The 25464-nt window shown below is 40.8% G+C and overlaps 1 protein-coding gene across 1 annotated transcript in view; it reads right to left on the bottom strand.

Annotated features, from left to right (window-relative positions):
• The window catches only part of JMY (junction mediating and regulatory protein, p53 cofactor), a 113249-nt gene extending 88142 nt beyond the window's left edge, over nucleotides 1-25107 (bottom strand). Inside the window, exon 1 of the mRNA XM_047729628.1 lies at nucleotides 23481-25107. Within this exon, the coding sequence (XP_047585584.1) occupies nucleotides 23481-24521 (1041 nt within the window). The 5' untranslated portion in view covers nucleotides 24522-25107. The remainder of the gene's footprint in view (nucleotides 1-23480) is intronic.
• Between the last annotated feature and the right edge of the window lie 357 nt (nucleotides 25108-25464).

Below are 25464 nucleotides of genomic sequence, written 5' to 3'. Positions count from 1 at the left end.
GGATGTTGAAAGGCAATGGCCACTGAGGCGCCTGGGTGGCTCAGTTGGTTAAGCACCTGACTTGGTTTTGGCTTAGGTCATGATCTCAAGGGTCCTGAGATTTAGCCATGCCCAGCTCCCCCACTCAGAAGGGAGTGTGCTTGAAGATTTCTTTCTCTGCCCTCCCCTGACTCACACAGGAGTGTGCACACGGGCACGATCTCAAATAAATAAATCTTTAAATATAAGTAAATTAAAATAAAGGCAATGACCACTGGTTTGAAATCATCCAATTAACTCTTTTCATTATGATGAAATGCTTACTTTTAAAAAAATAGTAATTTGGCTTTTTTATTCTTACAAAGACACAATAAAATGATAAAGATATTCTGGTTCTGGGGTGCCTGGGTGCCTCAGTCAGTTAAACACATGCCTTTGGCTCAGGTCATGATACCGGAGTCCCGGGATCAAGCCCCACATCGGGCTCCCTGCTCAGCAGAGAGCCTGCTTCTCCCTCTCCCTCTGCTGCTCCCCCTGCTTGTGCTTCCTTTCTCTCTCTGTCAAAAAATAAATAAAATCTTTAAAAAAAAAAGATATTCTGGTTCTGTTGACAGATATCTGCCTATTAATTATAAAAATGGCCATTTAAGAATCCAATTTAGAATAAACTGAACAATTGCAATAGAAAAAGAATTCAATAAGCTTAGTTAGAATTTATATGCAGAAACCAACAGCCCTGTTATAGTAAAAACAACTAGCAAGGATTCCATTTACAACAGAAACAACAAAAACAAAATACTTAGTACTAAACTTATGTCTATTAAGAGCCATGTAAATAAAATGTTTAAAAGTACCAAAAGAGGGCACCTGGGTGGCTCAGTCGGTTAAACCTCTGCCTTCAGCTCAAGTCATAACCCCAAGGGTCTGGGATTGAGTCCTGCCTTAGCCTGCTTCTACCCTGCTTGTGCTCTGTCAAATAAATAGATGAAATCTTAAAAAAAAAAAAAAAAAAAAAAAGGGTACCAAAAGATGATGTAAATAAATGGAAGACTAATAATAAAAATATCAATTCTTACTAAATCAATCTATAAATTTCACATGGTAATAGCTTCTTTATATATTTATAGCATAAGAAAAGGACGATTTAAAGTTCACATGGGAAAATAAGAGGACAAAGTATCAATAAAAAAATTTATAAAGAGTAATTGTGGAGAGAGGCAACGGCTTTACCATGTATTATAAGTATCTGATAAAAGCATCAACTACAATGTATTATTACTAAAGAGTTTAGATACACAGACGTTTACTGCAGAGTAAGTATCAATCACTCAAGAAATCATGTCATAACTGTCATTTAATCAGGAAATAAAACAGGTTGGATCCCTACACCAAAATAAATCCCAGGGGCATTAAGAAACTTAAAATGGGAATAATAATACCATAAAAGTAGATGATGTGAGGGGATTTTTGTTTGTTTTGCTCTAAATAATCTCATCATGGGGTACTTTTTAAAGCATGACTCAAAATCCAAAACTATCAAAACAGACTAATAACTTGTGCTGCAAAGTTTTAAACTGGCTACAAAGGCAGACAAAATAATATCAAGAAGCAAATTATAAAGGGAAAAATACTTTCAACACAGACAATTTCCACAAATACAGTAAAAATATAGGGGAATATAAGGGATTCAAAGAAATGACTCCTGAACAAATGAAGATTCACTCATAAAAATAAATTACAAACTGAAACTTTTCACAGGTAAGACCAAAAAGGTTTTGAAAATACAGTCTTGTGGGGGTGCCTGGGTGGCTCAGTTAAGCCTCTGCCTTCAGCTCTAGTCATGTCCCAGGGTCCTGGAATGGAGCCCCACATGGGCTCCCTGCTCAGCAGGGAGCCTGCTTCTCCCTCTCCCTCTGCCCCTCCCCCTGCTTATGCTCTGTCAAATAAATAAAATTTTAAATTAAAAACAGAAAAGAAAATAGTCTTGGGCTGAAAAGGATATAGAAACAAAAGACAATCTCCTTGAGTTTGAGAGCCAGTAAACTGGTATACCTCTCCAGAAAACAACTGTATTAAAATGCACATTCTCGTTACCCGGAAATTCCTCTTACAGAAATTTACTTACAGATATACTTGCATATATGGGAAAAGATCTGCTACTTTAACAGGAACAGTGTAAGATCAAGGCGGGGAAAAACTATGTACCAAAACAAATCCATTCGGTGGAGTTTATTTAGCCATTAAAAGAAATGCAGCCCGTTATGAGAAAAAACAAAAACAAACCACTAGACAGGTCTCTCGAGGCAAGGGAAACAAAAGCAAAAAGGAATTATTGGGACTTCATCAAGATAAAAAGCTTTTGCACAGCAAAGGAAACAATCAACAAAACTAGATGACCTATAGAATGGGAAAAGATATTGGCAAATGACATATCTGATAAAGGGTTAGTATCCAAAATCTATAAAGAACTTACCAAACTCACTCAAAAAAAAAAAAAAAAAAAAAGGTAATAATCCAGCTAAGAAATGGGCAGAAGACATGAACAGACATTTTTCCTAAGACAGACAGATGGCTAACAGACACATGAAAAGACACTCAACATCACTTATCATCAGGAAAATACAAATCAAAACCATGATGAAATACCACCTCACTCCCATCTGTCAGAATGGCTAAAATAACAACATGGGAAACAGAGGTTGGCAAGGATATGGACATAGGGGAACCCTCTCTTACACTGTTGGTGGGAATGCAAACTGGTGCAGACACTCTGGAAGTATGGAGGTTCTCAAAAAGTTAAAAATAGAACTACCCTATGATTCAGCAATTGTACTACTAGGTATTTGACTAGGATACTACTAGTATTTGACCAAAGGATACAAAAATACTAATTTGAAAGAGTACATGCCCCCTGATGTTCAGAGCAGCATTATCAACAATAGCCAAATTAAGGAAACAGTCCAGATGTCCATCGACTGATTAGTGGATAAAGAAGATGTGGTGTGTGTGTGTGTGTATATATATATATATATATATATATATATATATATACACATACACATACACACACACACATACATACACACACACAACACAATAGAATATTACTCAGCCATAAAAAAGAATGAAATCTTGCCATTTGCAGCAATGTGGATGGAGCTGGAGTGTATTATGCTAAGCAAAGTAAGTTTGTCAGAGAAAGACAAATACTGTTTAACTTTACTCACATGAGGAATTTAGGAAACAAAACAGATGAACATAAAGGGAGAAAAAACTGAGAGAGACGACGAATTATAGCCACTCTTGACTATAGGGAACAAACAGGGTTGATGGAGGGAGATGGGTGGGGGATGGGCTAAATGGGTGACAGGTATTAAGAAGGGCACTTGTGATGAGCACTGAGGGTTAAGTGATGGGTCACTAAATTCTACACCTGAAACCCATTTTACCATATCTGTTAACTAAATAGAATTTAAATTTAAAAAGTGGAAATTAAAAAAAGGAAAAAACCCAAGATATAGAACAGAGTATGTATATGCTACCATTTGAGTTGTTAAAAAAGTAGAGAATATCTATGTCCTATGTTTCTTTTAGATGTACTGAACCTGAAAGACACTCAAGAAACTCAGGAATGGTTGCCTCAGAGAATGAGAACCACAGATCAGGAAACAGATGTGAGTAAGGAGCAGATGTACATTCCACTTACATTTTTTTTTTTTTTAAGATTTTACTTATTTATCTGACAGAAACAGAGAGAGAAAGAGAGAGATCACAAGTAGGCAGACAGAGAGAGAGGGGAAGCAGGCTCCCTGCTGAGCAGAGAGCCTGATGTGGGGCTTGATTCCAAGACCCTGAGATCATGACCTGAGCCGAAGGTAGAGGCTTAGCCCACTGAGCCACCCAGGCGCCCCAACTTACACTTTTTTTTTTTTCAATCATGATCTATCAAATAAATACATACACTTTTTTTTAAAGATTTTTATTTATTTGAGACAGAGAGTGAGTAAGAGAGAGAGTGAGCACATGAGCAGGGGGGAGAAGTAGAAGGAGAGGGAGAACCAGATTCCCCACTGAGCTGGGAGCCCCATGTGGGACTTGATCCCAGGACCCTGTGATCATGACCTGAGTGGAAGGCAGACGTTTAATCAAATGAGCCACCCAAGTGCCCCCATATACTTGTTTTTTTAAAATGAAGGTTTTATATTCATTCCTTCTCTATTTCCACCCCTAAGGTATTCTGGCTTACACATCAAAAAGGAAAATTAAATTATCCCCTTTGGCAAAATATCCAAAATATATGTGTACATGTAACTTTTCAAAGGATGAGGCATGAGAAATATGAAAATGGGGTGCCTGGTTGGCTCAGTCAGGTAAGTGGTTGCCTTCAGCTCAGGTCATGATCCCAGGGTTCTGGGATGAGTCCTGCATCGGGTTCCTTGCTCAGCAGGGAGCCTGCTTTTCCCCTGCCTGTACTTGCTCTCTCTCATTCTCTCTGTGTCAAATAAATAAATAAAATCTCTAAAAAAAAAAAAAAAAAAAAAGAAGTATGATAATGATACATGCTTCTCTTCTTGTGCCTACCTACCTATTATTCAGAAGTAGCTAAATCCTATGTTGAGCCATCTATTTTAAGCTATATCTACTTTAAGTAGAATTATGAAAGTGGCAGGAGCTGATCAATTTCTAATCACAGCACTGAAGTCTAAGAATTCAGTTCTAACTGGTGGCAAAGGTGCTCACCTCCATCACAGCTTACCACCTCAAAGCTGCAGGCATATTAGTAATAACCAGCTTAAGGAAGGATAGAGAAGATAACTAGGGGAAAAAAGTGAATGTATAATAGCAACAAAACAGTGAATTAAAATGAATTTTTAAAATGAATTATAAACTACCTTTATAATTTTAAAGGCAATCATTCTCTCTTGCCAGAAAATGTATATTTAAAGCCCTTTATCTTTTATTCCACTTGAAAATGGGAGATTTTCAGGGCGCCTTAGTGGCTCAGTTTGTTAAACATCTGACTTTTGATTTTGGCTCAAGTCATGATCTCAAGGTCATGAGGCTGAGCCCTGAGCTGGGCTCCAAGCTGACCATGGAGCTTGCTTAAGATTCTCTGTCTCTCTTCCTCTCCCTCTGTCCCTATCCTGCAGCTTGCACATGCATGCGCATGTTCTCCAGGTCTCTTAAAAAAAAAAAAAAAAGGAAAATTTTTCAAGATAATGATTTTCTACCAAGTTTTAGGAATGCGAAACTACTAAAAGAATAAGAAAACAAAAGTGCAGAACATCTCTCAATAACAAAGTTCCTGGAGTCATTTACCAGTGATCAAATGCCACCATTCAACAGTAAGACAATCCTCAGAAGCTAGGCTTCTTTGAGCTCTTCTTACAGAGACACTAAAGTAAATGTAATACACCAAACAGATACTATTTTCTGCCAACACAAAAATATCAGGTCATAATACACTTATTAATTAAATCACAATACCACTCTACACAGATATGTGCAATTGACAAGACAGAAAATAAGTTCTTCTGTTCACGTTTAATATACTTATATATTATTTCCCACATGCTTTTTATCCTGAAACAGAACAGTAAGTTACAAAGGTATTGTGCAGCAACTAAACTTAATACTCTTGCAGAGAAGCCCAAGACATCTCACCTAACACTGCTAATTTATTAATCTATCCTCTTTGCTATAAAGTTTCATGTTTTTCCAACATTAGATTACCTTAAAACTAATTATAACTTCAACTGGCAATCTATTTTAATCTGCGTATATGAAAATAATCTTAAAGCAAATACATTTTAAACCTTCAAAAGATGCAATTTACTATAAGCATTAGACTTTTTAGTCTAAACCATTTCCTATAATCTATGCTAAAAGAATTTAACTGATAAAAGAATATAATCACAGGGGCACCTGGGTGGCTCAGTGGGTTAAAGCCTCTGCCTTCAGCTCAGGTCATGATCCCAGGGTCCTGAGAATGAGCCCCACATCTGGCTCTCTGCTCAGCAGAGAGCCTGCTTCCCCTCTCTCTCTCTCTGCCTGCCTCTCTGCCTACTTGTGACCTCTGTCTGTCAAATAAATAAAATCTTTAAACATATATATATAATCACTAACCTATTATGAACAAAAGTTTCTATCTTGCTAACCAAAACTGATGAAACCCAGGGAATAAATAACCTGAGCTGCAGACATCTGCAGGTTATCAACTGCAAAATGTGCAAGGTGCTCTGAATAATACACACACAAAAAGAGTACAAAGAAATTGCAAAGAGCTGGATTATTTAGGATTAAGGATGTTTGGCATGTTTAAAATATGGAAAATGCAGGTTTGCTAAATTTGAAAAGAGTTACTGATGGGCACAAACTGAGACAGAATGGAGATGATCTGAATGAGAATTATAATACTCCTGACAGGAGGATGGAAAGGCTCAAGTGCAGCCAACACAATACAGAGAGATGCTCATAGCACAGGAAAAAAGAACGAGGCAGGGAACAGGGGCCTAGAAATAGCAAGTTCAGTTGAATTATTTCTGCGTCAAGGCCTGACACATCTCATGCAATTTTAGAAAGTTATTTTGCTCTACTGATTCACTTAAAAGAAATGGAAGCACAACTGCATAAAGAATCAATTAAACATATTAGCCTATTAAGAACCCTTCTCTTTCCCTTCTTTCTAGCTTCCCTAAATGGATTTTTTTTTTTTTTTTTTTTTTTTTTGCCTCCCTTGATCTAATCGTGATTAAGAAATAGGCTCTTAACCTCTGAGGTCTCACTTATCTGAAACCAAACTGCTTTTTGCAAAAATTTTCTAGGGCAAGGACTGACAGACTTTCTATCTTTTTTTTTTTCTTTTTAAAATATTTTATTTATTTATTTGACAGACAGAGATCACAAGTAGGCAGAGAAGCAGGCAGAGAGAGAGGGGAAAGCAGGCTCCTGCCAAGCAGAGAACCCGACGCGGGGCTTGATCCCAAGACCCTGAGATCATGACGGGAGCCGAAGGCAGAGGCTTTTAACCCACTGATCCACCCAGGCACCCCCAGACTTTCTATCTTAGTCAGTGACAACAGTTAAAAAAAAATTTTTTTTTAAATACTCCCTATAATTGGTTGCAGCAGAGAAAACCTCGAAACGACAACCCTGCACCACACTTCTCTCCCCAAACCTATTCCACTTGGTCTCTATGCCAATGATCATTCCAGTGGAGGAGAACGGAAGAAGACACCTTATGTGCTTCATTATGGAGTTCCCACCCTGTAAGTTCCCAATCAGAGTTAGTTCAAGTTAGTTCAGGCTCAATCCTAACTTCAGGATTATAAGACTGCTACTATCCTTGGAGATCATGGAATAATTTTTAAAGTCACAGATATAAAATTTAGAAGCTAAACTCTCCTGTGTACAGTTTCATAACTTTCTTCCCTACTCTAAGCTGTCAAACACAAGACAGAGTGCCTTATATTTATTTAATTAGAAAGATGTTAAAGAAACAATTTAACAAAATCTACAAATATCTTCACTATTAAATTATTAAGACATTCAAATAATTACCTGCTTGTGAAAAAGGAGTGACTCAGGACTAGCACTAGGGAGACCTGCAATCTGTTTCTCCAACTCTTACTTTCTGAAAGTAAGGACTAAAACCAAACATATTTTCCAGATTCACAAAGCACACTGCTTGGGGCACCTGGGTGACTCAGTTGGTTAAACATCTGCCTTCGGGGGCACCTGGGTGGCTCAGTGGTTGAGCCTCTGCCTTCGGCTCAGGTCATGGTCTCAGGGTCCTGGGATCGAGTCCCGCATCGGGCTTTCCCGTCTGTGGGGAGCCTGCTTCCTCCTCTCTCTCTCTCTCTGCTTGCCTCTCTGCCTTCTTGTGATCTCTCTCGGTCAAATAAATAAAATCTTTAAAACAAAACAAAACAAAACAAAAAAACATCTGCCTTCGGCTCGGGTGGTGATCCCAGGGTCCTGGGATTGAGTCTCACATTCGGCTCTCTGCTCACCGGGACGCCCATTTCTCCCTCTACCTCTGCCTGCTGCTCTAATTACTTGTGTTGTGCTCTCTCTCTGGCAAGTAAATAAATATACCCTTAAAAAAAAAAAAAAAAGCACACTGCTCAATTCTATTCTTGTTATAATAAAACTGAATTGCTTCTATATTATTTTGTAAGTTAATCACTAATTATCTGTTAATAATAGTTAATGCTAAAACCCAATTTTAGCTAAATGCTAGACCACATTAGCATTTAGCATTTACTCTTATACAAAGTGTAAGGGCTACTGACAGTAATAACTCATTCTGAAATTTTAAACATTGATTTCTAGATTCTTTACTCCACAGAGAAGTGGTACATTTTATTTCATTTTTACTCCTGGGGAAACACATACCTTTAGTCAAATGTTAGCTACATGCATACATGTCATGTAAAGAAGCCAACTTTTTTGAAGAGCACCAACAGTATACAGAGGCATGGGGGAATTTGAAACATTAGAACAGTATCCAGAAAATCTGTCTTTGTCTCCTAGGAACTATAATGCATTTCAAAGGGCAGGAGTTGTTCAAAAAGAGAAAAACACAGGGCAGCAGTTATAGATGATATGAGTCATACATAACGTAAGGCCTCTCTGATCTATGGATTTCTGAGAGAAATTACTCTGACAGTGGTCAGAAATGACTTAATCTGGCCCTGGAAAGAAGGGTAGTTAGACAAAAAAAGGAAGACATTAGAGGGCGGTCTACTGTATAGTGGAACATGGGTACTGTGAATTCAGCAAATAATGGGTAAAAGACCTTGGCTAGAATAATGAAATGTTCGTATAGAGAAGAAAGAGTTAAGACTGGCAGGCTAACCAAAATACGGATGGCTCTGAATGCCAGGAATTTGGGCTCTGTCTACAGGACAATGGTAAGCAATGGAAGAGTACAGTTTGTTCTCTGTATGTGTTTAGTTCTTTAGTTCTAAAATCAATATTTAATATTTCTGAATCAGTATGCATTTACAAATCAATGTGTACATATAACAGTGTTTCTTTTTCCACACTGAACAAAATCTGTCTTAAAATCAAACATGTGTCATAATCAATAGCTTCTTAAGACCAACAAACACCAGATTGGGAAGAAATGAATAACAGTTTTGGGAACTGAGGGAAGTGAGGCATTTTCAGGGAAATAGCAAAGACTCAGATTAAAGGCACTGCTTCACAGAGATCCACACACCAAGTCAGGGATGGCAGGTGGGAGGATACACTCTGGATAAATGGTATGAAGAGAAATTCGGCAGAGCATCCAGATGCAAGTCAAAGTTGGAAATGCTGGACTTAGAACTCTAGGATGAGAGATGACCACAGGGCAGAAAGAGAGTAAAACGCCACTTAATAGCTTAGGACCCAGGCGCACACACCCAAACATGCACAGACATCAAAATAAGTTTTAAAAACAAATTATTCACACAGTACATGAGAAGCTGACAAAAATCGATGATTTATGAATACTCAAACTCTGTATCTCCAAAAACCCTGATCTGTGACACAACAGTGATTTGCTGTAATCCTCCCTTTACCAATTTATTCCATTGCCCTTATCAAAATGGCTACTTGTTTCTAACAGTATTGCAGTGTATCCACCCTGCTGTACTTTTCAAGTCATTAAGCTAGAAAAGAGGTTTAGGAGTATCTCCAGAAAAAAACCATTTGCAGGGGTGCCTGGGTGCCTCAGTTAAACAACTGCCTTTGGCTCAGGGCATGATCTTGGGTCCTGGGATCAAGCAGGAAGCCTGCTTCTCCCTCTCACTCTGACCCTCCCCCTTGCTCATACACTCTTCCTGTGTCTCAAATGGATGGATAAAATCCTTTAAAAAAATAACTATTTTTAAAAATCGGGGGGCACCTGGGTGGATCAGGTGGTTGAGCACCCAACTCTTGATCTCAGCTCAGGTGTTCATCTCAGGTTCATGAGTTCGAGCCCCATGTTGGGCTCCATGCTGGGTACAGGGCCTACTTAAGGAAAAAAAAAATCAATATACAAAAATACTGAGATCATCCTTGTAAGAAATAATTCTGGATCCTTTGAAAAATATACTAAATAAGTAAAGGTGGAGAGAAAAGTCAACCAGGTAGTTCTTTATTAATAAACCTATTGTACCTTAAAGGCACCTTTTTTCCCATGAAGACATTATTTTAAGTGGTGGTTGGACTTCTAACCACACAACCCACTATAAAATGACTACCCAAAATAGAGGTAAATTTGTACAAGTGTAATGAAAAATATGACAATATTTTACAAGAACAAGCTATTAAAATACTCATCAGAAATGCCTGCACTTAAAAAATACAGACAATTCGGGGCGCCTGGGTGGCTCATGTGGTTAAGCATCACCTTCGGCTCAGGTTGTGATCCCAGGACATTCATTGGGCTCCTTGCTCAGTGGAGAGTTTGCTTCTCTCTCTCTTTCTGCCCTTCCCCCTGCTTGTGTTCTGTCAAATAAATAAAATCTATAACTAACTAATAACTAACATAAAATAAAGACAGTTCAATTAGAATAAATAGAATTTCTAGTGAACCATAAGGAAAGAGGCTGTTTCATTTTCTACAGTATGCCTAGCAGTAGCACCTGGCACAAAAATATGCTGAATAAGTGACTACTGAGGAGCCTGAAAGGCTGTGAGGACTTTCGGAGGTTAATCCTTACAATTTTCTTAAATAATTACTTCAGCAGGAATAGCCACAAATGTACTGTGATCAGGGTTGTCTGGGATGCTTACAAACATAAGGGAAGAAGAGCTACAGAAAAAAATGGAAGAGCTATAGAAAAAGCTGTCTTTAAAAAGAACCATCCTGTCCTGTGAAGTCAGCCAAAATACTACTACTCACATGAAACAGCAACAAGGGGGCTTGGGAACCATGGATTAAGAGTTTTTTTTGGTTTTTTTTTTTTTAAATATTTTATTTATTTATTTGACAGACAGAGATCACAAGTAGTCAGAGAGGCAGACAGAGAGAGGGGAGAGCAGAGAGCCCGATGCGGGGCTTGATCCCAGGACCCTGAGATCATGACCTGAGCGGAAGGCAGAGGCTTTAATCCACTGAGCGACCCAGGCGCCTCGGATTAGAGGAGTTTCTACTGCAGACCATTAAGAGGCTTAACAAACACACTTTTATTGCTGTTTTGACATTGTTTTGGTTTGGAAATCTTTTACCTATATGGCATCAGCCTCCCTTAAAACCAACCAGGTCTGCAGTAGAAACAAATTTGGATCTAGGAGGAATCCAGCAGTCAGTATCCGTTTGCTTCAGGAAAAACTCAAGAATATCATAATAGCTGGTATTTACTGAGGGCTTCTAGTACCAGGTATTCTGCTAGACTCTCTATACACATTCTCTGTTACTCTTCCTGTATGATGTAGGCATAACTATTATGCCAGTAACCTGCCTAAAGTTACGTAGAGGACGAAAGGAAGAAAGTATGAATCCTCAACAGCCTAACTCAGGCTCCTAAACACTGTCCTTTATGTCCCTATTCACAACAGTCTATTTTTCCCTTACAGGAAACATGCCAATCTGTTGAGTGTAGGAAGACAAAGTACGATGAAATATTTCATGGGAAAAAAAAAAAAAAAATTTCATGGGAAGAGGGTAAACTGAAAAAAATTAAGTGGGGAGTCATGCAGTCAGACAAGATGAAAAGAGAATGAAATTGTTACTTAATTTTGGAATTCTTTCCAAAGCTCAATCTGTAAAATAAAACCTTCTCAAAAGCCAACTCCATGGCCCTCCAAGGAGCCAGAGATTTTTAACACATGATTTACAAAAGCAAACACCTACACAGTCTTCATTGTGGGCTGGCACATAATTTACTTTTACTTAAATAAGGTTATCCAAAAGAAGATGTGATATATATATATATATATATATATATATATAATGGAATACTATGCAGCCATCAAAAGAAAGGCAATCTTGCCATTTGTGACAATGTGGATAGAACTAGAGTGTATTATGCTTAGCAAAATAAGTTAATCAGAGAAAGACAACTATCATATGATCTCCCTGATATGAGGAAGGGGAGATGCAACGTGGGGGGTTTGGGGGTAGGAAAAGAATAAATGAAACAAGATGGGATTGGGAGGGAGACAACCATAAAGACCCTTAATCTCACAAAACAAACTGAGGGTTGTTGGGGAGAGGGGGTAGGGAGAGGGTGGTGGGGTTATGGACATTGGGGAAGGTATGTGCTATGGTGAGTGCTGTGAAGTGTGTAAACCTGGCGATTCACAGACCTGTACGCCTGGGGCTAATAATACATTATATGTTAATAAAAAAAAAATAAGGTTATCCATTCCCACTAATTTTTCAAGTTTAAATACTGCTTAATTCTCACCCCCTTTCTTTTTTTTAAATTTCATTATTTTTAAGTAATCTCTACACCCAATGTGGGGCTCAAACTCATAACCCCAAGATCAAGAGTTACGTGCTCCATGACCAAGCCAACCAGGCACCTCTCATCCCCTTTCCCTCTTAATCCTTCATTTCATTAACCCAGCTTGTCCTAACTTTTTCATTTTCATTTAGGAACCTCAACACCCAAATTCACATCATCTACTATAGAAGAAAAAAAAGGGGGCAGGATTTCCAACAAAAAATAAAGAGAAGGTAACACACTTAACTGCCCTCCTCCCCTGTCTAACCAGAAAAATCTAGCCAATGATATACGTATTTAGTACTATTAAGGGGAAAGGGAGTGTAATAGTTACTATTTGGTGTCATGGATGAATTATTTAAATGGGAGTAAATAGTGAAGGATGGAGGTAAGATTTCAGGTCTCAGTTTAGACTATACCAAATTCTATAGCTCTCCCATGGGGTGGGGGGAAGCATTGGAAAATATTTTGGGGGTGCCTGGGTGGCTCAGCTGGTTAAGCGTCTGCTTTGGCTCAGGTCATGATCCCAGGAACCTGGGATTGAGCCCCACGTCTGGCTCTCTGCTTGGTGGGGAGCCTGCTTCCCCCCTCCCTCTGCCTGCTGGTGCTCTGTCAAATAAATGAATAAAATCTTAAAAAAAAGGGGGTGGAGGAGAAAATAAAATACACATGTGAAAACTTAGGGAAAATTATCATAATGTCTAAACCCTGAACTTATATAGATTTTACAAGAGAATATTTAAGCTATCAGTTGTTCTTCCTGTGGTTTAGAAAAATTATTTTTATAAATGAATTTTTTTAAGAGAAAGAGCAAGTACGAGGAGGGATGTGGGGAGGCGCAGGGGACAGGGACGGAGCAGGCTCCACATCCAGTGTGGAGTCCAAGATGGGGCTTGATCTCACCCTGAGATCATGACCCAAGACAAAATCAAGAGTGGGATGCTTAACCCATTGAGCCACCCAGGTACCCCTATAAATGATTCTTTTAAGAATTACATGCATTGGGACACTGGGGTGGCTCAACTGGTTAAGCATCTGCCTTAGGCTCAGGTCATGATCTCAGGTTCCTGGGATTAAGCCCCATGTCAGGCTCTCTGCTCAGCAGGCATTCTGCTTCTCCCTGTCCCACTGCCTCTCCCCCTATTCTTTCTCTTTCTCTCACACACTCTCTCTCAAATAAATAAAATCTTAAAAAAAAAAAAAAAAAAAAGAGGGGAGCAGTTGGCTCAGTTGGTTAAGTGTCTGCCTTCAGTTTAGGTCCTGATATAGGATCAAACCCTGCATGGGGGAGCCTGCTGCTCCACCTTTTATTCTCTATCAAAAAAAAAAAAAAGAAAAGAAAAGACAGACAGACATGCATTCTGTCTCACATTAGAGCCTCATGTATCATATATGCACAAATTTAAATTAGCCTCCTTTAGGATTACCATGTTCTCTAATTACAGACAACATTATTACAGTATTACGGACATAATCAAGGTTTTCCAAAAACAATCAGCAGCCAGACACTGTTAATGTTTTTGTCTGGTTATGAGAAACTGACCAAGTATTTCAGTTTGCCAATGTTTATCAGTTAGCTTCTCTCCCTATGGTCCAACAATTAAGAAAGCAGGGTAGAATTGGACTTGGATTTGAATCCAGTTTGCTTACACGCCACATATGTTATCTTCACAAATTTATCTGATCTCTTGAACCTGTATCCTCTACTGTAAAATCCCTACCTCTTAGTTTGATATGCAGATTAACATTAAGAGTTCACATTTACCAAGTGTTGCTGGATACACAGCACTGTTCTAAGTACTGACATAAAACCTATTTTTAAAGGTAGCAGTGTTCTCTCACTTTACAGAAGCAGTAGCTAAGGAAATAAGACAATTAGGTAGACCCATGTTCACAAAGCTATCAGGTAGAGGAGCCAAGACTCTAAAGTCAAAACACTACCTCTTAACTCCTATCTACATGCTAACTGAGGTAATTTAGACCTCAGCACAGTGCTTGAGCCACAGGAAGCATTCAATAAAGGTTATTTCGATGACTGAAAATTTAAAGCCTCACATATTTCACTACACACAGGTCCCTCTCAACATGGCCCCATTGGTGTCAGCGAAGAGGAGATAGACTCACCTAGACAGGAAGGTGAAGATGAAGAAGTTTTAAAGAAATAATTTTAGGGGTGCCTGGGTGGCTCAGTCAGTTAGGTATCTGACTTTGGCTCAGGTCATGATCCCAGGGTCCTGGGATCGAGCCCCCACGGTGTGCTCCCAGCTCAGCAGAGAGCCTGCTTCTCCCTCTCTCTCTGCTTGCCTGTACTCTCTTCCTGCTGCTCTGCCTACTGGTTCTCTCTGTCAAATAAATAAAACCTTAAAAAAAAAGAGAGAAATAATTTTGGTAGCTAAATATTTGCTTTGTAAATGCAACTTCAAGTTTTCAAATGGAAAAGCAGTTTTAATACTAGAAACCACAGGGAAATGTAAAGAAACTTTGGGGGAAATGGGGAACACCTTGAGAACAAGTAATGAATAAAGTGAGGCCAAGAAAACAAATATAAGAACAGGAAGAAACACTTCTGCCCTCTTCTAATGCCCTGTGCAGTCAAAAATGAATTTAGGGCTTTTTTAAAGCCTTAAAAAAAAAACTCTAGCAAAATTACAAGTGCTGTGACTTGAACAGTCTGAACAGTCAGTTTATAGCAAGGAGACCCTAAACCTGGATACAAGCACATAAAACAAGTGGCTCAAGTTCCAACACTTGCCATACTATACCTGTTAACCACCCTGGGGATCCTTAACTTCTAACCTTGGTCTTACCTGGGACACAGAGACCAAGGACCTTAAGTGACAGTCTTTAAGGTCAAGCTACTAGTATCAGAATTAGCACAAAAAGAGATTTTATTGAGCCACATTCAATAAATTTTCTTTCCCCTATGCACTTACCATAGTGTAGTTAGAGCTTCTTAAAAATACCATGCCTCAACAAACGAACAAAAACCCTGCCTCAACTAATTCCTAGTAGCAGGCCAATTTGATAACCAACTGTATTTAAAACCTCTTGTAAAGAAAAACACCATTTTTGTTTATCACTGTAGTCTCCCTATGCTTATGTTACCTGAATGTACTAATATTTGTTAAAGCAACTAAGCCCCTAGCCATCACCCTCAAATGCTAACGTTAAAAATAAAACCACACATCATTAAGTGAATTTCATATACTTATCCTTAAAACCATTCTCCTCTAGCCCATCAGGCCTATTTTTATTTCACAGCCTATACCACATAATCTTTACTAGAGTACAAAAAGTATCTATCATATGCAATTATAACCATATAAAATTTAAATTCAGGGGCAAGCATAGGGGCACCTGGGTGGCTCAGTCAGTTGGGTGTCAGACTTGATTTTGGCTCGGGTTCTGGTCTGGGGTCAAGGGATGGAGCCCCAAAGCCAGCTTGGTGCTCAGCAGGGAGTCTGCTTGGGATTCTCTTCCTCTTCCCTTACCCCTCCCTTATGTGCTCTCTCTTTCTTAAAATAAATATAATCTTTAAAAAAATAAAGACAAAAAAAAAACCAAGGAAAAGCATAAAAGGGCATTTTTCCACATTGAAGAAAACTCATGAAATCTTCCAGCTTTTTGCTGAATGAATCCTTCTCTGCCTTTCTGGAGCTTTAATAACTTACTCTCTGTTAAGGCTACTTAGTATTAACAGTCCACTACAAAAAGCTTGAAAGTCCAAAGGAACTTCACCACTATCAAAAAACAAATAGCACCAAGAACTATTAGTCTTCATTACATTCTCTCAGCCTTGCAACTTAAATTTTTTCCCATCAACAACTGAGGTAACTGGGCAGATTAAAAGGGAACAGATCTGGCCTATTAAAGAGTGAAAAGAGCCATAGGAAACTTCCCATTACAAAAAAGTAAGCACACAGGCATTTAACCATCAATGGAAGGCCAACTTTTGCTTTCAATTCTCACTTCCAGCAATATTCCACAGTCAATGAAAGGTCAAATAAAGCAGCAATGGAGAACAGTGAGAGACTGATTAAAGTTACATGTGAAGATTTGGGGAGTGAAGATTGCTAATTCAAACATAACAATTGTTAGGTTTAACAAACCAAACCGCCCACTCACCTTCTCCCCTTCTTCCCTGTACTACATTGGTCAGTAGTCCCACCCCCACACCTTGAACTCACATTAGTCAAGTGTTTGTCCAAGCTGGCCTGGTTTTAGCAAGGAGGAAACATGCCTGATTTCAAGACTGTGAAATACCTGGTGAATGGGGCATCATGTAATGTTAAACAGCAAGCAGAGAAAGCATCACATCAATCAGTTACCATGAAGGCTGCTGCTCTCCTCCCACCAGCCTCCATGCCTCTGCATTATAGATACACTAACCTAAAAGGATATATTCATCTTTTTTCTATACTTCTCTCTTTTCAGTGATGTGAAAAATGGCCACGTTTATTTGGGCACAGAAATAAAGAAAAAGTTAGTATCTGAATCATTGTTTTCACGGCCTCTACCTTTCAAGTCTTTCATAACTTTCAAGAATCCTATAAAATTCACTTAGCTTCATTATTCCTTAACTGTGTGTGCCCTGTTTTTATGGGAAAATACAGCCATACAGCGCTCTCAGCTGCAACTACATTAAATCCTTCCTGAGTCTACTTCTACTATTTATACCTAATCATGGGTAAAGGCACACTGTCCCAGTGAAAGGCCAGCATCCTCAGGCTCTAAAAAGACTATGATTTCTCTAATACATATAGTTGGGATATCAGTGTGGCTCCAGAGTTTTATAACTAATCCTAGTTTTTCAGAAAAATTACAAAAATCATAATTGGTTGGAGAGATGGTAAGCATTCTTTCTAGAGCTCCCTGTCCCTTATGTTATTTACATCTGAGTCATTTTAAGTTACAAAGGAAAACAGCAATTGGGCACTCTTGTCTAACATAAACCCATCCTTGCACCCCTAGGCAACCCCTTTCTTAACACAACATGAGACTCTGCCCCACAGCATGCCTATCATAGTTCATTTGAAATTAAAAAAAAATGAGTTATCTCAATTTAAAAGCCATTATTGAACTGACTAGAAGTTTTAAATATAGCCACTCTCCCATTCTCAGGAGTAGAGACTGACATCCCTTCTATTGTCTTCAAAGAAACAAGGCATGGCAGAAAATGCACATGTTTGGATTCAAACCAATCTACACCTGAATCTCAGTTTGGTCACAACTTAGCTATTTAAGGTTGGCCAAATCCAACATCTTTAAGTTTCAACTTCTGCTTCAGTAAAACAGGTATAAAACACGATTTACCTGAAAAGAGAGTGGGGAGGATGAAAGGAGATAGTAAACATGAAACACCAATACCTAAGTAGTGCCAATAAATATTAGTTACATTCCCTTAAACAAATGCTGAGGTGAAAAAACTCTGGAGAATCCTCATTACAGGAAAGAAGAGAACACTTCCTGGAAGCCTCCTTTATACATGCCACTTTGTTAAGCACTTTTTCATAATATCTTACTTAAATCTTAGATATCTTTTAAGTATCTTCTCCATTTCCCTGTTTTTTTTTTTAATATTTATTTATTTATTTATTTGACAGAGAGAAATCACAAGTAAGCAGAGAGGCAGGCAGAGAGAGAGGAGGAAGCAGGCTCCCTGCTGAGCAGAAAGCCCGATGTGGGGCTCGAACCCAGGACCTGGGATCATGACCTGAGCCGAAGGCAGCGGCTTTAACCCACTGAGCCACCCAGGCGCCCCTCCATTTCCCTGTTTTAAGAAGGTTAACTAAGTAGGTCACGGAAGTGTTGAGTTCTATTTGGAAGCCAGGTCTTTCTGACTTCAAACATTAGGTAGGCTCTCTCTGAAGCATCCCTTACATGGTTACTAACAAAAACACATACTGCTCTCAGTACTTTTTTGTTTGTTTGCTTTACTAGCAATAAGTTAAAATCAACTGGGAAGAAGTTAGCTGAGCAACTGTATAAACATAATCTCTTCTCCAAAGAGAAGACTATTTTAGATCTTAACCAAGCCTACCATCATAGTTAAGGTTCACTATCTAAAAGACCACAACTGGGACGCCTGGGTGGCTCAGTTGGTTAAGCAGCTGCCTTCGGCTCAGGTCATGATCCCAGCGTCCTGGGATCAAGTCCCACATCGGGCTCCTTGCTTGGCGGGGAGCCTGCTTCTCCCTCTGCCTCTGCCTGCCATTCTGTCTGCCTGTGCTCGCTCGCTCTCCTCTCTCTCTGACAAATAAATAAAATCTTAAAAAAAATAAAATAAAAAAAAATAAAAGACCACAACTATTTCAACAATAGTTGTCCTTATAAGGAAACCACTATTTACAAAATCAAGGTCATCAGAGGTAAGTAAGCCACGGTACAGGTCACCCAAGCATATACACTACAATATGATCCCCAGCTCTAACCAACAACTAAGACTACTGCTCAAAACCATCCCCAGTGGCCTTGGTGGCACCTGATTCATTCAAATAGGGTGCTATACAAATAGCACTCCTTACAGCAAACCCTCGTAAAAGTCTAAAACAAACCTACCATTTAATAAATTACTAACTTCATTTAAGATTAAGGCCCTAAGTAGCACAGAACCTTACAATTCCTATGTTATCTAAAAATTTCTCATTAGTGGGGCACCTGGGTGGCTCAGTCAGTTAAGCATCTGACTCCTGTTTTCAGCTCAGGTAACGATCTCATGGATTATAGGATCCATTCCCATGTCAGGCTCCTTGCTCAGCAGGAAGTCTGCGTGCAAGAGTCTCTCCTTCTGCCCCTCCCTCCTCCTCCTCTCAAAATAAATAAATCTTTAAAACTAAGTAAAAATTTCTTATTAGTATTACATAAATTATACCTTCTCACAAGCTATAATTCCTAGTCAACTGACCAAATCTGTGAATCATTAAAACGTGTAGTAAAGAACTTAGTATTTTATTCTTCAATATTTCACAGAACTGATATATAAGTACTTCTTATAATCCCATATTAAATTGTAAGTATATTCTAAAACTTAAACTCCAATAGAGGTACGCCCAAAGCTTACAAAGCCAATGATTTACAACTATGGTTTCAAAGCTCTTTCTGAAGAACACCTTAAATAATTTGATAAATGCCCCTCTACAAAAATGCAAATGTCTATGCATATAAAACTTAGTATGCTACTTTATGGCACCCCATTAAAGTCCATCTATAGTTCCCCTCAACTTATAGGGAATTCACCAGCCTCAGATAAAGACCCCTTATTTAGAAAGTTATTTACAGTTTTATAAGATTTAACTCTCAGTTTCTTTCTTTCTTTTTTTTTTTTTTTAAGATTTTTACTTATTTATTTGACAGACAGAGATCACAAGTAGGCAGAGAGGCGGGCAGAGACAGAGGAAGGAAGCAGGCTCCCCGCTGAGCAGGACCCTGGAATCATGACCTGAGCCTAGGACAGAGGCTTTAACCCACTGAGCCACCCAGGCACCCCTAACTCTCAGTTTCTAAATAGCATGGTCCCTTATGTGGAATTTACATTAAGCAATTTATAATAAAATTTTATTTACCCAAATTTTTAAATTTCCTCTAAATCCTCTGAATTCTTGTAATACTAAAAAGCAACAACAACAAAAACACCTCTGGTGTCCTTGCTCCACAAATATTAAGAATGCTCAAGATGTGTGGCCCTGAACTAGGGATGGCAGAGAGAATTCCAAGATACCGCTCAAGGCCAGTGACCTTGAGAAGTTTACAATCTAGTTGTACAGTCTGTTCTACTAAAACAAAACAAAAAATCACCTCCTTTACACAATTTACGGACCATTTTCAACAAAAACAGGTGTGGTCTTTAGGCTAAAGCCTTTAAATAGATAGGAAAAGGGATCCTGGAGGGAAAAAAAAAAAAAAAGCAGAAAATAGATCCAGAGAAAATAAAGAAGGAAAAACACAACCAAAAGTTTAAATTTTCTAAGTAATATATACCTAAGAATGTGTTTGATTTACCAGATGTACCTGGCTTGAACACCTTTATAACCACTTCCACAAGTCAACTGCAGAATTGGGAACAAAAAAACCATTATACTAAATTTAATAAAATCAATAGCACAAAAATTACGCATTTCTATAAACAGTCTACCTAAAAAAGTTACTGCAAACTATTAAAATAGTAAAACTTTTTTTTTTTTTTAAGATTTTATTTATTTGTCAGAGAGAGAGAGAGTACACACAAGCAGGCAGAGAGGCAGGCAGAGAGAGAGGAGGAAGCAGGCTCCCTGCCAAGCAAGGAGCCCGATGCGGGACTTGATCCCAGGACCCCAGGATCATGACCTGAGCTGAAGGCAGTGGCTTTACCAACTGAGCCACCCAGGCGTCCCAAAATAGTAAAACATTTTAAGCAGCTAAGAAAAAACAAAAAAACATGGCTGCCATGCTCTTACACTCCTATTATCATGCCCATAACAGAAGTCGCTAATTAAACCCACTACCCTTTCTCCCTACTGAGCTTCATTTCTTTCAATATAAACTTCCAGTAGATACCAGGGTGAGCACTAAACTGAATCCATTTCTTGTCTTGATAATTACTTTTCAAATACTGTTCAAATCTACTAATCGAAGCACCAAAAATTTATATAATGTCAAATGAATTCATAATAAACTTCTTTTGACTTGTCTTCCAGAACACAAAATACTCTATAAAACTTTAAATTCTGTTTAAGAGAATGCAACACCATGGTCAACATAACATTAAGAAAAAATATTTTTTTTTTTTTAAGATTTTATTTATTTATTTGACAGAGATCACAAGCAGGCAGAGAGGCAGGCAGAGAGAGAGGAGGAAGCAGGCTCCCTGCTGAGCAGAGAGCCTGATGTGGGGCTTGATCCCAGGACCCTGGAATCATGACCTGAGCTGAAGGCAGAGGCTTTAACCCACTGAGCCACCCAGGGGCCCAAGAAAAGATATTTTTAAAAAATGTAACCCTCCACCCCCATGGAAAAGTTCCAGAAAACTGTATCTATTTTTTGGCAGCTCTCATTTTTGACCCTATTTGAATGAAACCAGACAAAATTACTCTTTCAAAAATCAATAAAATTAAAACTAAAAAAGTCTACATCATTTAGAGATATAAAGTTTAGGGGTTGCCTGGGTGGCTCAGTCAGTTAAGCATCTGACTTTGGCTCAGGGTTCTAGGATTGACCCTCTTCAGGCTCCCTGCTCAGCAGAGTCTGCTTCTGTCTCTGCCCACAGGGGCCTGCCGCCCACCAGCTCATGCACACGCTCTCTTGCTAATAAATAGAAGACTTAAAAAACAATCAAGTTCAACAAAAAATTATGAGAGAAATATTGATATTGTCCACGTAGTTTAAAAGAAATACAATATTAATCAAGTCAATATTAACAAAACTTTAAAGAGAATATATGTGACCATTTAAAATTTACCACTTCCTTCCAAAAAGAATTATGATAGAACACAGATTCCAGATGTAGATGATAAAGAGGGAAACAGGGGCACCTGGGTCGCTCATTAGTTGCATGTCTGCCTTCCGCTCAGGTCATGATCCCAGGATTCTAAGATCAAGTTGGCAAGTGAGGTTCCCTGCTCAATGGGGAGTCTGCTTCTCCCTCTCCCTCCCCCCCAATCATGCACACACATGCTCACTTTCTCTCAAATAAATAAAAAATCTTATTAAAAAAAAAAAGAAGGGAATAAAAACATCCCCAGAATTCTAGGGATCACATTACAGGTGGGTGATGCTTAGGACAAAGTAAACTAACAGGAAGGAGTGAAAATCTGGATTCAGGAAGTTGTATGAAAGCACTGTGAGTTAAGCAAGAAAAACACCCCAAATCTAGCAATGAAAAATACATAGGATTCCATGGATAAACCTCGAGGTACCAGCTTCCTAGCCTTAATAGCAGGATTCGAGGCTTTTATAAACACAGGCAAGGTTAACAGATGACAACACAATGTCAGGAATATAAACATCATAAAAAGGGGCATTTCCCGACGCCATCTCTAACCTCAATCGGTACTAATACTAAAAATAATAGCTTTCAGGAAGTATCTGTTAGTGCCCATTAGGGAAACTAAAGTGGATCTTTTTTTTTAATATTCATTTTTAAGTAATTTCCACACCCAACATAGGACTCAAATTCACAACCCTAAGATCAAGAGCTGCATGGTTTATTGACTGAGCCAGCCAGGTGACCCAAAAACTAAAGTACATTTTAAAATACTTTTTTCCCTACTGTTCTTTGAGCAGAAATTCTACGGTAGGCATGACCGCAAATTATGTATATCCTACAAATCACAGACCTCCTCATATATACCCATGCAGTCCTTATACATTATTTCCTGTAATTTTAGGTGTAAGATGGTTTGAAAAAGCTTTGTACTACTTTTACAAGTACGAAAGTATAATAAACATTCCTGCTCAAGACTTTTTCCTCCCTAAAACAGGAGTTAAACATCAGCCAGCTATAAAGACTCTAGACTACTCATAAGCCCTTAAAAATACATTCGCATGGTGCTTTTTCATTTGGATAGGCCACTCATTTGAAGGAAAACGAATTTAAAATTTGCCTAAGTTGCCAAACTACAAACGGAGACTTAAAAAAAAACAAAACAAAAAAAAAAAAACTTTATTCCCTAAGACAAACTATTTTGAATAAATGAACAGGACATCAGAAAAGTAAGATTGATATCTGAGCAGTTATTGGTGGAAAGAGAGGCAAAAGAGATAGGAATGCTCAGTGTATATTTATGGGTAGCCTCTTAGTGGCTTTATTACCTGCAGCACTGAGTAGAAAACACACCACTTATTATATACAGCCTATTTGATAAATGCTATAAAGAAGTCTAAAGACAATCGTTCCTTCAGAGGGCCAATTAAGAAAAGCCAGGGTTTTCCCACTACTGAAAGGAATCAAGGAGTTGATTGGTAAGGAACCCATCTTCTTCCTCTTCTCTGGTCCAGAAGAAAAAGTCTCCCATATGATCATGGTCACAGCCCAGACAGAGGCTCCAGCCTCCGGCAGTGAGTAGCTAAAACCAATGACTGCAGCCCAGAGTAGGTTCTTACCTCCTGGATGCGCTTCCTGGCCCGCTGAAGTACTTCTTCATAGCCCTTCTGCCGCAGCTCGCTAAGGCTTTCATAATACTCCTCGGGATCATCGGTCTCAGTGAAAAGTACCTGGGAGAGGATCTTCCAGCCGCAGGTGTCCAGGCCATGGCCCAGGTAGACCTGGAGCTGGTAACACAGAGTGTCGATCTCCTGCTCGGTCATCTCTGGGGCACCCCCGAACAACACGGTCCACATGCCAGAGGGCTCCTCGGGGAATACGGGCAGGCACTGCTCCAGCTGCGAGTTCACAGAACACAGCTGCTGGTGCACAGCACGCAGATCCTGGAAGGAGAAGAGCCCGGCCCAGCTACACTCCTCGGCCGGGGACTCCAGTTCGACAGTGGAAGGTGGCTGCTCCGCGTCCGACAGCGCCAGGGCCGCTGGGGCCACCTCGTCCTCCCTCACCATTTCCAGCACCTCTATCTCCTCGGAGACCGCCCCACAAGCGCTCACTACTCGCACGGAGGACAACGGGGCCTCCCTGGGCGCCGGCGGGGCCGCTGCTGCAGCAGCCCCCGCCACATCTTTGCCTTCAGATCCCCTTCGGACCGGGCTGGTCTTGGCCCGCACTGGGCTCCTGAGGGGGCTCTCCGCCCCTTTGCCGGCGGGACACCGCAGCAGCAGGTCCCCACGAAGGCTGCGCGCGCTCCGCGGAGAGCCGCCCTCCGCCCAGGCCGCGCTCCTCCGGGGCCCCGGACTTCTACCCAGAGTCGCAGAGGCCGTGGCCTCCGGCCGGCCCTTGCCCGCTGGGCTGCCTGGAGCGCGGGTCCCGTCCGACGCGGGTGCTCCGGGCTCAGCACCTCCTCGTGCCCCCGCCTGCTCCCGGGAGCCGCTCCTCTGCCTCTGGGCCGTCCGGTTGTGGCAGGTTATGGCAAACTTGCCCTCAATCTCGTTCCAGGCCACAATGAAGACGAACTTGTGCTTCTCGCGCTCGTCGAACACATGGGGCCTCACGGCCACCCAGTCCGACTCGAGCGTCTCCTCCAGCGCGAACGACATGGTGGCTCCGGTGCCAGGCCGCGGGGGAGGCGCCGCTGGCCCTACCCGCTCGAAGACTCACCGGCTGGCTGCACCGCGCCCCCCGCTCACCCTCGCTGGGCGCCTTCGGCCATCTTAGCGCGCCAGCCGGCTCTCCCCGCTTGCTCGCCGGGCCCTCCTCACTTGAACCCGCCGCGCTCCTTTGTGGCGCGGCTCGCAGGAAAGACAATACGCGTCCCCGGAGCAGGTAGTTCACATGGTCACGTGCGGCTGGATCTGTTTACAAGTCCGGTGCTGCGGCAGCGCCTCGCGCCCGTGCCGGCCGCCCCCAGCGCGAGGCCGCGGTGCTGCGTCTGCGGCTCTCTGAAGGTGAGGAGCGGGTCCCGCGGGGCCGGGCAGGCCGGTAGGCGGTAGGAGCCGGCGATGTGTAAGTCTCCGCCGCTCTCCCAGGCCTATCTCCCCGCCCCTCCTCCTTCTCCTGCTCTTCCCGACAGCCCGAAGCCGGCCTGACGGATAGACGCGTCTCCTAAACTCTGAGCCTCAGTATCGCCACAATGTTGCCATTTGGCTGCTTACGTAGGCTGCTCCACAAGGGACGTAAACACGGGCACGTGCCGCACGCTGGTGACGCGGCGGCGGCGGCGCGCACACTCCGCCCGCGCGCGCCGGCACCGCCCCTCCCCGTTCCCCGCCCCCGCCCGCGAGCGGCCGCGCGCGCGACTCCTGCCTTCCGCGCAGCCTCCTTCCCCAGCGGCTGGAGAAGGCTCTCCACAGACGGCAGGTTGGGAAGACGGTGAGCGTGGTACGTGCGTCTTGCGGGACAAGTGGCTTCTGAGCCCCGGGGGGAGTCGGTATATGTAACCCCTCTATTCAGAAAGTGCTCTGTAACATCACATGAACTATGTGCTAAACTTTATTGGGATGCCTCAGACTGTTGAATTCTCCCCTAACACCCTTGAGACAC

This window comes from Lutra lutra, chromosome 5 (assembly GCF_902655055.1).
Source record: "Lutra lutra chromosome 5, mLutLut1.2, whole genome shotgun sequence".
Lineage (NCBI taxonomy): Eukaryota > Metazoa > Chordata > Mammalia > Carnivora > Mustelidae > Lutra > Lutra lutra.
This window is presented reverse-complemented; position numbering and strand designations above follow the sequence as displayed.